Source organism: Limulus polyphemus, unplaced genomic scaffold (genome assembly GCF_000517525.1).
Source record: "Limulus polyphemus unplaced genomic scaffold, Limulus_polyphemus-2.1.2 Scaffold1957, whole genome shotgun sequence".
Taxonomy (NCBI): Eukaryota; Metazoa; Arthropoda; class Merostomata; order Xiphosura; family Limulidae; genus Limulus; species Limulus polyphemus.
Genome location: NW_013667567.1, coordinates 120,326 through 132,818, shown reverse-complemented (window position 1 = coordinate 132,818; position 12,493 = coordinate 120,326). Strand labels below are relative to the sequence as shown.

Here is a 12,493-nt window from a genome sequence, read left to right as displayed (position 1 = left end):
GTTTATGTTTCTATTGCAGTTGTACTTTTGAGTTTATTGTGCCGAATAAACTGTGGGGTCATCAGCGTGAACTTTATACGTTGTCCGTAGTATAAAGGAAAACATTGACAAACATGCAAGCAAAAACAAGCATGTCTGTACAGTACTACTGCCAGTCGAGAAGTGATTAACGAGTGCAAATTTGGACAGGGTGCTGGTTACAATAGGGGTAGTATTGTGTTTTATTGTTGGAGAGCTACTGCATAACAATTTACATGTGGAGGTGGAAGATTAGTGGCGAGCATAAAAAATTTGCACTGATAGAGAGCAGTACTAATCGAGAAAAGCTATTTTGTGAATGGAGGTAATATATTGTATCAGAAATCCCTTTCTACTTTACTCAAGCAGTCCACACGTGACACCCCACTAAATATATAATTATAATACATAGATATACACATACACCACTAGGAAAGTGCTAAGTGGTCTTACAGAAACACCCCATCTCAACTGTGAGCATTATATAGTTACTGCATTTAGTGCAGATTTGAGAAAAAGCATACCTGAACAGACAACACCTGCCACTAGGTGGGATCCAGAGGAAGAAACAACCAGATCTTGCAAATAATGAGTAACAAAGGTATTGGGAGTTGTCCACATACCAGCTTGGATGATTTCTTCCACGGGGAGGCGAAGGCAAGCAGTTAAAGACATGGTAATGTGATAATGTGAAGAGACATTGTGGAGATGGCAACCTTCCATGGACAAGTCTGAATACACCATCCTGACGAGTTGACAAACCCAACCAGTGAGAATTACTGGAGTCAGATCCTGGGAAACAGAAAGGTTCCAAAGAATAAATAGTCAAGAACGTGAACCCTGAAAGGAGGCAGTATGAGGCACATAACACCTCAAGGATTGAACTGGACAAAAAAACCTATCCGGATCAGAATGGGAGTACAAGTGGGAAATCGAAGGTAAAGAAATGGGTGAGAAAAACAAACCATCTTCTTAGGATGCATAAGTCTTATATAGAAAGGATCAGTCAGGGTAATGGATCACACAAGAGATACATTAATGGCATAAATATTGGAACAGTGATGTCCAGAAGCAAGGAGTAGAAGGAAATATGTCTTAAAGGAAAGATGGTACAAGGAACATGTAGCAAGTGGTTCAAAGGGAGACCAAGAAAGGGCATAAAGGACCATATTAAGATCCCAATACGGTACAACAAAGGGATGTGGAGGACAAGCAGTATGGAAGGAATGGAAAAGGAGGGAAATGACAGGGGAGGAGAAAACGTTATGGAACCAGGAAAAAAGGGAAGATGATCAATAGGGCCACCAAATAACTACACACAGTCAAAACAAACAAGCTCTGATCAAACAATTAGGTGAGCAATTGGGAAAGCTGAGGAACAGAAGGACAGGAGGGACAGAAACCATGGCAATGAGACCAACATCAGAAGGTAGACCAACACTGTTAGTAAATGGTAAAGGAAGAAAGTCTGATGGTTCAGGAAAGAAAAAATGCTACAAAAGGAGTCAGTCCCTGGGCTGAGGCAAGGGACCGAACAAAAGCCAAGCACGAAAAAAAGTTTGGTGACATCTGGATGAACTACATCCGTACTAGGTTAATGGAAGAGAGGCCAAGACAGAGGTAAGGGCAGGGGATGTAGCACAAGCAAAGGACAAAGCAGAGGGAACCAAGGCTGTGTAGGCCAATACAGGACTAGACAAGGAGTGGTCTGGATGAGGGATAGAACTTTGGATAGGAGTCAGATCGGAGGGTGAGCATAGATGTGAAGATCCTTCCAATCCAGACTGAATAAATCTACACCTAAAGCTGATGGGTGTAGAATGTGAGACCAAAAGGAAGTTTGTTGTCCCAGTGTGTGGCAAAGACATCAATAAGATGTTCCAATTGAGAACACATCCATCAAAAAACCTGTGAATGAAGAGACCACTCTGTGGGGAGAACCTGGTCAGGACAAGACAGATGATCTGCAACCAAATTCATGGCTTCAGGAACATGGAAAGCTAAAACCACCATGTTGTGATCATGGGCCCAGAAAAGAAGATCCAGAGTACAAAACAGAGATCTAGATTTGGTTCCACCTTGTATGGTGATATAATTGATGACCTTGGAATTGTCAGAGTGGACCATAATCACCCTCTCCTGCAAGAGAGAAAGGAAATGAGTCAAAGCCCAACAAACTGCCAAAAGCATGAAGATGTTGATGTGAAGTGCAGACTCCTCTACAGACCACAGACTGAAAATCTCTTGAGAGTTGAGTAAAGCTCCCTACCCCACCAAAAATGTATCTGTGAACAGATGTAACTCTGGACAAAATGAAGAATGGAAACCCCCACCATGGTGTGATCCCTGATCACAGAAGAAAGAGTAACAGGATGGTTCAAGGGATCCAGGGAGAAGTTCCACTGATCGAAAAGTGTCCACTAAAGTGAACACATGAGCTCAACCCATGGGAATGAGAGCTACCAAGGAAGTCCACATTCCCAAAAGAGATAGAACCTCTCGAGCTGTGAGAGAAGGAGAGATAAGGGCCTTTGTGACTACCCATTCCATATTCCCAAGACAAAGACAAGAAATCTGGACTCAACTGAGATGTGAATTGAAGAAAACCCCAACTGAACCAGGTATTAAGTGAGGGTAAAAATAGACTTCTCCAACTTGATCAGAAAACCTACCCTTGCTGCTTCCTGTAGAAACAAATGAGTGTGATTCACTGATTAAGAATGGGAACAGGCAAGCAGAAGCCAGTCGTCCACATAATGATGAGTGCAAAGACCCAGAAAGTGAAGGTGACAAGCAAACAAGCAAACCACTCAACAAAACACAAAAAGAGCTGAAGAGAGACTGAATGGCAGTGCCCTGAACTGGAACACTTGAATTTGGGAATTTGGTCATCCAGAATCCTAGGGAAAACACCCACCAAAGTGAGAGGTAGGACTCCACAGTGAAGCACCCTGGCTCCAGAAAAGAATTCAGCCAGGACAGATCTACAACTGGTCTCCAATCGCCCTTCTTTTTGGGGACAACAAAGAGACAGGAATAAAAACCCAGACAAGTGGGAATCACCCACTCAATAGCTTCTTTGCATAGGAGGTCTTGAGCAGCCTCAGCAAGACAACTCAGAGAGGAAGGATCCCAAGGAGGAAGAAAGGAAAACAATAATTGGAAGGTGGATTTATGTGTGATTGTTTTTGTTCAACTCTGAGCAGCTAACAAACTTTGTTAACCTATTTATAACTCAAATAGCCAGTTAAATTACAGTTGTTTTGGGACATTCTTTTCTAGTACCTGATATATTTTTTGTGTTCTAAAGTGCATACTCAATAGCTACATGAATTTTTATTTGAAGAAGTGGCTCCATGAAAAAGTCAAGGCTCAGCAGTAGCAGTCACAGTGTGCAATCATAATAACCACACAAGTCATGCATTTTGCTCATGGTGTTTACAATACATGCTAATGACCTACCACTGTGACTGTTACACAGGAGAACTAGTCCTAAAGTGAATAATAATTACAGCAATAAAACCATACAGTTGAAACTGTGAACTTGACCATTAGTCTAGCAAATAATTCCATTCAACCAAAAAATTAAGGATCTGCTTATTTTATTTCATATTTTTCAGAACCTTTTCAAATACTTTCATTTCCATGTACTTTTAGAAATTCATAAACCAATCTTTAGTAGAAATACTTTACTAAAAAATCCTGATTTTTCTGTGTAAAACAGACTTATAATGTTTATTAAAACCTTGTTAAATTTTGTAAAGATACATGCAGTAAATGTTAATATTTCCTAACACTGAAAATGTATTTCCGATAGTTACTTACCACTTCTCACTCAAAGCTATCTCGACCTTGATTTGCCCTCTAAGTATTGCTAAAATTTTCAACAGCACACCAGTCTATTATATTCCTTCATTTTTGTGCTATGGCAGCAACGTGTGCTGATCATATGACTACCCTCAACCAATCATACTATGCCATCTATATTGGTGCAGGTAGCTCACTCTATGATTGAAGCACAATCCTCACCTTAAAGATTTGGCAGATGCAAACTAGAAACACTAGTAAATCAGTGGGGAGAAAGGGTGAAAAGAGGAGGTAAGTACCTATCTGAAATACATTTTCAGTGTTAGAAAATGTTAACTTCTGAAATGTGTTACCTCCTCTCACCCAAAAGCTAGAATACCACATTGCATAGGTGGTGGGACTGGTGAAAACTCAACAGTATTCAAACAAGTGGAGAACAACTGCCGTGAAAGAACAAATGGGCCACAATTATAAAAGGAGGCACACCTACAGGAGATAGCACTACTTCTGGAACAGAAGTAAGACACACAGGGCAGAACTTAATAGACAGGCACCATGTCATATAAGATAGATCCCGCCCGCGGACAACAGATACTACGTAAGATGTCCACATATGTAACGAGAATGAGCACATGACACAATAATAGTTGGATTTAAAGAAGGTGCCTGTAACCTGATATAAAAATACTTGGCTAGGACTAAATGACCATACATGAATAGGCCAAGTGTGATCCGCTTGTGGCAGAAAACATCCAGGGGAAGTACCATGTGATACAACAGATTATGCCAAGTGCAGTCCATGGGCAAAAACAACAATAGAATCTCCTTGCATAAGTTTATAAGATCAACAAGTATAGTCTGCCGGGGCAAAAAAAACATCCAGAGGAAGTGCCTTGGATAATATGGAGTATGTCAAGTGCAAAAAAATAATAATAGCATGAACAAGTGTGGTCAGCTCAAGCAAAAACATCCTGGAGAACCGCCTTGTTGGTATTGAGTATATATCCAAGTATGGTCCATCCGGACAGAAAACATCCAGTGGAAGCACCCTGCATAAATAGTGGATGTCATGATCAGCAAGTGCAGCCAACCTGGGCAAAAAACATCCTGGAGAAGTGCCTTTGATTGAGAATATTATGATAGTGTATAATATGAAGTATAACGACAATAGCCTTCTTCTCACAAAGTGGATACATATGACTAGGAAGTTTTAATTACTGTACAAATCCCACTTGTGAGGAAACCTCCATGGTCCACCCCTCCAGGGACTGGGAACCAAAAGTAGCAAGGACCCCTTTGCTCCACTAGAAGAAAGAGGGGGGAATAGGCATTAGGGGGGGGAGTTCCAGAGGAACGAAATATTGGAGACAGTGCAATGGGCATCCGAGTTTCCCTATTTTGAAGAGCAGAAAGACCATGACTGTAAGAATCACATGTCAGTAGGGATGGGCAAAACTTCTTATGTGCTTTGCTCTTGAAGTCCATGAATGATGATCCTTTACATATGATACAGTGATAATAAAAAATATATATATACAGATAGATAGATATACATCACTGGATAAGCAGCTGGTGATCTTACTGAAACATCCCATCTCCACAGTGAGCATTAATGGTGTATAAAGATTTAGTGCTAAGATATAAAATTCAGCATACCTGACCAAGCTACACCCGCCACCAGGTGGGATCCTGAAATATAATGTATATCAATGAAAGAAGATAAAAAATAATAATATGTCAACTTACCACAGGCAAAGGCAAACAGACATGTGTAGAATCACTACAAGAAAAAAATGATACCTGTCTGAGGAAGACACAGTTATGTTCTGCAAAGGAAGAATGACAAATGTATTGGGTGTTGCCCACATACATGGCTGAACGATCTCCTCCAAAAGATGACAGTTTTGAGCAGCTAGATAGATAACAAATTTGGTGTGAAGAAACATTATGTTCATGGCAACCTGCCATGGACATGTAAAAAAAAAAAGCTAGCCATATGAGTTAACGAATCCAACCAGTGAGCATAATAGGTTGAAAGATCATAGGAAACAGAGTAATGCCATGGAACAATGATACAGGAACGAGAACAATGAATAGAGGCAGTACGAGCCAAATAACATAGCAGCGGAATGAACTGGATCTAAATGGGAATACAGGTGGGAAAAGGAAGGTAAGGAAACAGAAGAAAAGGCAAGACAGCCTTCCTGGGCAGCCAATGTCCTGGGAAGGAAGGCCCAATTTCAATAGCAGAGAACATACAAAAAATGGTAAAGGATGGCATAAATATAGGAATGATGATGACTGCATGCCAGGAGGAGGAGGAATTAGGTCTTGAGAAAAAAAAAAGGTACAAGGAACAAATTGCAGTGGGTTCAAAGGGAAAACCGGGCAGGGCCTGAAGAACAACACTGAGGTCTCAATCTGGTAGAACAAAGGAAATTGGTGGATGGATAAGACAAAAAGAATGGAAAAGGAGGGAAATAACCAGGGAAGAGAAGGCTTTCCAGAAATGGGAGAATGGAAGGTGTTTAACAGGGCAGCCATTTTAAGAGCATCAGTTGAAACAAACAAACCCTGATCAAACAACCAAAGGAAGAACTGGGACAAGTGAAGAACAGAAGATCAGGATGGTCAGAAGCCATGGCAAATAAACCAAAATTAGAAGCAAGATCAATGCCTCTAATAGACAAAGAGGATGGGCAAATGGCACAGACAAAAAAAAAAAGGCTACATGAAGGGAAAGTCCCTGAGCTGAGGCAGGGGACCAGACAAAAGTCACATGGAAAGATGGAGTGTGGTGACATTGGGATGAAAAATGTCAGGTCGTGGTTGTTGGAGGAGTGATTAGAACAGAGAAAAAAACAAGCTCTGTTGCACCAGTAAGGGCCAGAGCAGAGGGAACCACATCTGAGCCAGCCAATACGGAGCAAGTAGCAGAACACACCAAAGAATGGTCTGGATAAGGTAAAAGACCCAGAAGAGAAGTCTGATCGGAGGGTGTCATATTGGTGAAGACCCTTCCAATCTTGACTGAAAGCATCCACCCTCAGAGCTAGGGGGTCAGGAACTGGAGACCAAAAAGGAAGGAAATTTGGCATTCCAGTGAGTGGGAAACACATACATTTATGCAGTGTTCTCTATTGAGAACACACCCACAGAAATATCTGAAGATGAAGAGACCACTCTGTGGTGTACCTGGTTGGAATGCGATAAGAGATTGACAACAAGATTCATAACTCCAGGACCATGACCTACCAGAACCTTCATGTTGTGGTCATTGACCTAGTCCAGGAAATCCAGAGTATGAAAAGACAGAAATATGGACTTGGTTAACCCTTGCTTGGTGAGAAAACTGAAGACAGTGGAATTGTCAGAATGAACCATAACCACCCTCCCCTGCAGGGATGGGAGGAAATGATACGGAGCCCAATGAACTGCCAAAGGCTCCAAGATATGGATATGAAGTGTAGCATCCTTGACTGATCATCTACCTGAAATCTCTGAGGAATCAAGGAAAACCCCCCAACTCATCAAAGAAGCATCTGTGAACAAATGAGATGTGGGACAAGACAGAGGAATGGGAACCCCCACCGTGGTCAAGTCTCTGTCAAGCCACCAAGCAAGGTCACCCCGGATCATAGGAGGAAGGGAAATGGATGGTCCACATGAACATAGGAAAAGTTCAACTGGTCGAGAAACATCCAATGAAGGGAATGCATGTGTGTCCAAACCAAGGGAATGAGAGCTTCTAAGAAAGCCCACACATCCCTAAAAGAGATAGAACCTCATGTGCAGAGAGAGAGAAAAGGTATAGCTATCGTGACTGTCCACTACATATCCTGGAGCAGAAGTGGTAAAGGCTGGGCTCGACCAAGACAGGAAGTGATGAGAACTCCCAAATGAATAAGATACTGAGAGGAGGTAGTAAAGGACTTCTCCAACTTGATGAGAAACCCCACTCGAGCAGCTTCTTGAAAAAGGAAGTAGGTGTGAATGACTGAATGGGCACAGGAAGAGGCGAAAAAAAGCCAGTCATCCATGAAATGCTGAGTCCAAAGACTCAGCAAGTGAAGAGGATGTGCAAAAGAGCATACCACTTGACAAAACACATGTGGAGCTGAAGAAAGATAGAACAGTAGTGCTCAGAATTGGAAGACAGAACCCTCATAGACGAACCGAAGACAGAAAGATGTGACACTGGTGCAAAAAACCCACTGAAGTAAGAGGTAGGACTCCATGGTGAAGTGAGGTATCTCCAGATTAGGATACAGCCAGAACAAAGCAATGATGGAACTCCAAACTCCCGTATTTTGGAGACAAAACAAAGACAGGAGTAAAATCCCGGATGAGTGAGCACCACCTGTTCAATAGCTCCTTTGTGTAGTAGGACTTGAACAGACTTTATAAGATGATTGGACAAGATATGATCCCGAGGAGAAGGGAAGGAGATCTGGGAAGTGGATAGAAGGGGGAGTGAAATGAAATGCATAAGCCCTCAGATACAACCCATATAAACCACAGAATTGTCATGTAGTGTAGCCAAAAAGACACATAAAGTAAAGAACTTAGAGAAAGTACTCCTTACTAACGATGTAAAGAAACATGTAGTCTACGAAGTACATAAAAAGAACAAACCTACAAAAAAACCTACTAAAAAACTTAGAAACATGTAGACTACAAAGTACATAAAAAGAACAAACCTACAAAACTATGAAATTCAACATAAAACAATAAGTAACACCTAATGTGCGAGTCCACTCAAAGAATCTATATGACAAAGAAAACAAAAATAAAACCTATCCTGAAGAACATGAGATAAAAAGGCACCAAGTTAATAATAACAAAGTTTGACTCAAAACCAATCCCCAATTAGATGTGACTAGTAATAAAGAAAAAAGAACTTACAAACTAAATAACATTCACAGTGAAAAGATATAAAAATAAAGGAATAACTACAAATGTAAGTTTAAACTAAAGTAACCTAGATGGTAAAAGAAGTATAAAATTCTAACTTACCCAATACTAAGCGAAGAAGACATGAATTATCTAAATTATCGAGTGTGGAACTTAGGTCCATCTACACAAGCTCATATAAACTCATTGAACATGGGTGTACCTATGGGGAGTGAGAAATACTTACCACAGATCTCCTGGGAAAAAGAACAATACCTAACCCAGCAGATTATGAGGAGGCTTGGTATCAGGTGGAAAGTGCCATAGAAAGAAACTTTCCACACAGTAGGTCTATCCCTCTGCACAAAAATTGTAATTTAAAGGAAAAATTGCCGGCTGAACACAAGACACAAACTCCCATGAACTAAAGCCTGTGCTTCCCCAGCAGACATAGTCCACCCTGAGAACTGGGGACCAGTATCAGAATCACTGTCAAATTATGGCAGGAATTTTATCATCTGCCATATTAAATTTCAAATTCATTTGAACAAAGTACAATTTGGAAAACAGAAACATTTCAAAAACAAATGAGTAGAAACAATGGAAATTAAACACAAGAAGTCAAAAATTGAAGTTGAAACTGATATAAACTTGTGATCAAGCACAATCAAAATTTTGTAGTCACATGGAGAATGATTTAAGACACTCCTATATACACTAGAATGCCAATCAAAAATGTGAGGATTGTGCTGCAATGGTAGAGGAAGCTACCTGTGCCAGTATAGATGATGCAGTATAATTGGTGAAGAGCAGTCACGTGATCAGCACATGTTGCTGCAATGGCACCAAAATGAAGCGGTATAACAGACTGGTGTACTTTTGAAAATTTTAGCAATACTTAGAGTGCAAACCAAGGTAGTACTGTTTCAAAATCAAAATTACAGTAAACAATCCTATGTATAGCTTTCCATATTATGAAGTTGGTCCAATGGACCTATACTGTTGACTTAAGGTTAAACAAATCACACATTTATACTCTTGCTTCAGCAAAATTACTATAAACATATCAACACATATCATATACACTTATGAATAAGCTAATCAATTAAGACTTCCACATAAACTACTTTCAAGCCACCAAGCTTAATGATTGTTTTTCGTTGTTTTTTTTACTTGAGAATTTCCACATAAACTACCTTCAAACCACTAAGCTTAATGAACGTTTTTTATTGTTTTTTTACTTGAGAATTTCTTTTACAGATTTACTGCTTTAACATTTCAAAAATAATATTAAACTTAAAATACGACCCAAAACTCAAGCGCTTTCAAATAGTTGACTATTCTTCTTCAGGAGAACAAAGAATAGTCAACTATTCGAAAGCGCTCGAGATTTGGGTCTTATTTTAAGTTTATTACACTTTATATGTGATCCTTTGTGCTAACTCTTTTATCAAGGTCAAAAATAATATAATACTTTATCAGAAGTGCACTTAAATCTCAGAATAAAATAATTGTAATTCTGTACCAGTATATTTCACTCTAGAGTAGGAAAAATCTAGTAGTTTGCAAGACTTTAAAACCCTTTTTTTTAACTCCATATAACAGAAATTCTACTGACAGTACCTGTTCTAACATACGTTTTATTTCACAACTATAAAAACAAAAATTACCAATTTCTAAAGTTGATTATTACACAGTAAATATTCAATATGATTTTTAAATATTAACCACAAATCATTACAAAATACATTTGCTACATAATACAAAATGTATTATTTCTACCTCTACTTTTTATGCCTTCAATGATTTTTCATTATTTTTGTATTTTAAACTATACTTAAATAAAAGGAATTTTCCATAAAATCTTAAAATTCTATCCAATATTTTTTTTAGTTCAGCCAATAACAAATACTTGGTACTTAAGAATTATTATTTTTGAACTATTTGTATTAACAAAATTATAATCAGCCTCCCATTTCAATAGTAGCTAACAATGGTGACTTAGCTAATAGTATTAAGAATCATACTTTCTGACAGATCAGTGAATTCTGAAACATCTTATTGACACACTTTTGCATAAACGTAAAATTTTAAAGGTTAAATCCATTTATTTTTTAATTTTACTTTTAAACCAAGAGCAAACAATGAGACTTGAATATTAACTTTATATTTTCCTGTAACAATTTTTATTTTTTTACCATAAAAATTTTCTACTTTTTCTGCCTGTACTTTAATATAAAAAACAGCTGATTTTCTAATAACCATATTATCACTATAACAACCTTTCTACTAAAAAATAGCCTACACACAAATAAGGTAATGTATTACTAGCTGCATAAAGTTTCAACCAAAAGGAGGCCTACAGCTTATAACAGCAATTGTACTAACTAGTGATTGCACAGTTAATGAATATTAAGAAATGCTATATTACCTAACTGATAAACTAATCATAAACATAGGTTGTATGTTCATCATTTGATCAAAGATTAAAAATTTTCAGAATGAAGCACTAAATCCAGTAAAAACTGGTTTTTCATTCAAATGTAATCCTATTTCGGATGCTATATATATCTTTGTCCCCAATAGTTGGTTCATGAGCCACAAGTGGCTCTCACCCGATTTTTAGCATGCAGCATTCTTTTATTAACAGTTATTGGAAAAGCATTTTAATCCAGATATTTTGCTGAGATTGAAAGATTAAATATCACAACTAATGTGACATTTTTCTTGTTTTTAAACAATTCTAATCAATCATGTTACCAATACTGATTATCATAATTAAGTGACCCTCAGCAGCAAATAACCGTGTCAATTTGATTTACAGATGACCCTTATAATGCCCTTAGAGATTCATATTAAAAATTATTACCTTGTCCTTGAAATCTTCCACATTAGATAAAATTGCTCTTTGGTATGTCGAGGTTCGAATATAGTCTTGCATCATATTTTGTTGTTGGGAAAGATAGCCATAGAACTGAAAAATAAAGTTGTAAAGTTATGCTTGTCACAGATATTATTAATTATAGGTTTTCATTATGTAATCCCATAAATTTCCAAATTTAATGGTGCAGTATGAAAACAGATTTCATTTTCAAGGGAACTAAAATTTCAAACCATAAGAAAGAATGAAGTTATGTTTTATTTTCTTAAAAATAAAATGAAACAACAACACAAATACACAGGAATCCTGACACTTTATGAAGTTAAATAATGAATGCAAAAATATAATAATATTGACTAAATTTCTTTTTTTTTAATTTTTATTATATTTTTCTGATCCTGTATTTAAACTATATTTTGTATATTCTTATAATAACACCACAACATGCAGACAGAAAAAATTAAACACCTGAAAATACTGTACTGCTGAGGCATCATCTGTTCTTTGTGAAAAAACGGAATCTTTAGCTCTTTTCTTAAATTTTTGTATAATCTGATGGAACCTCTGAAAATCTACAAACAAAAAATTAAAACCTTTTCAAACAATTACGAAAAAATTATACTAACATAAAGACAAATCTGCAAACTGTTGGAAGTAAATTTTGTAATTACAGGTTCACAAATTTACTTCAGTACAAATGTTAGGTTAATAATGTCTCTTTTTAAAGCAATTAACTTGATTATTTTATATATATATATAATTAGGATGGAGTATGTATTTAGAGAAAAGATCATTAAAATAATACAATGCCTCATCAGTTTTCTTGTGAAGAACCTTTTTTAGAGACCTAAAATTGAGTTGACTTTCCAACACTTATTTTATTTGCTGTCAGTT

The 12,493-nt window shown here is 37.6% G+C and overlaps 1 protein-coding gene across 1 annotated transcript in view; it reads right to left on the bottom strand.

Moving 5' to 3' along the window:
- LOC106465479 (histone-arginine methyltransferase CARMER-like) overlaps positions 1–12,493 on the bottom strand; it is a 46,105-nt gene that overhangs the window by 28,990 nt on the left and 4,622 nt on the right. Inside the window, exons 3-4 of the mRNA XM_013925707.2 lie at positions 12,068–12,171; positions 11,588–11,692 (exon numbers count right to left, since the gene is read on the bottom strand). Coding sequence (XP_013781161.1) covers positions 11,588–11,692; positions 12,068–12,171 — 209 coding nt within the window. The remainder of the gene's footprint in view (positions 1–11,587; positions 11,693–12,067; positions 12,172–12,493) is intronic.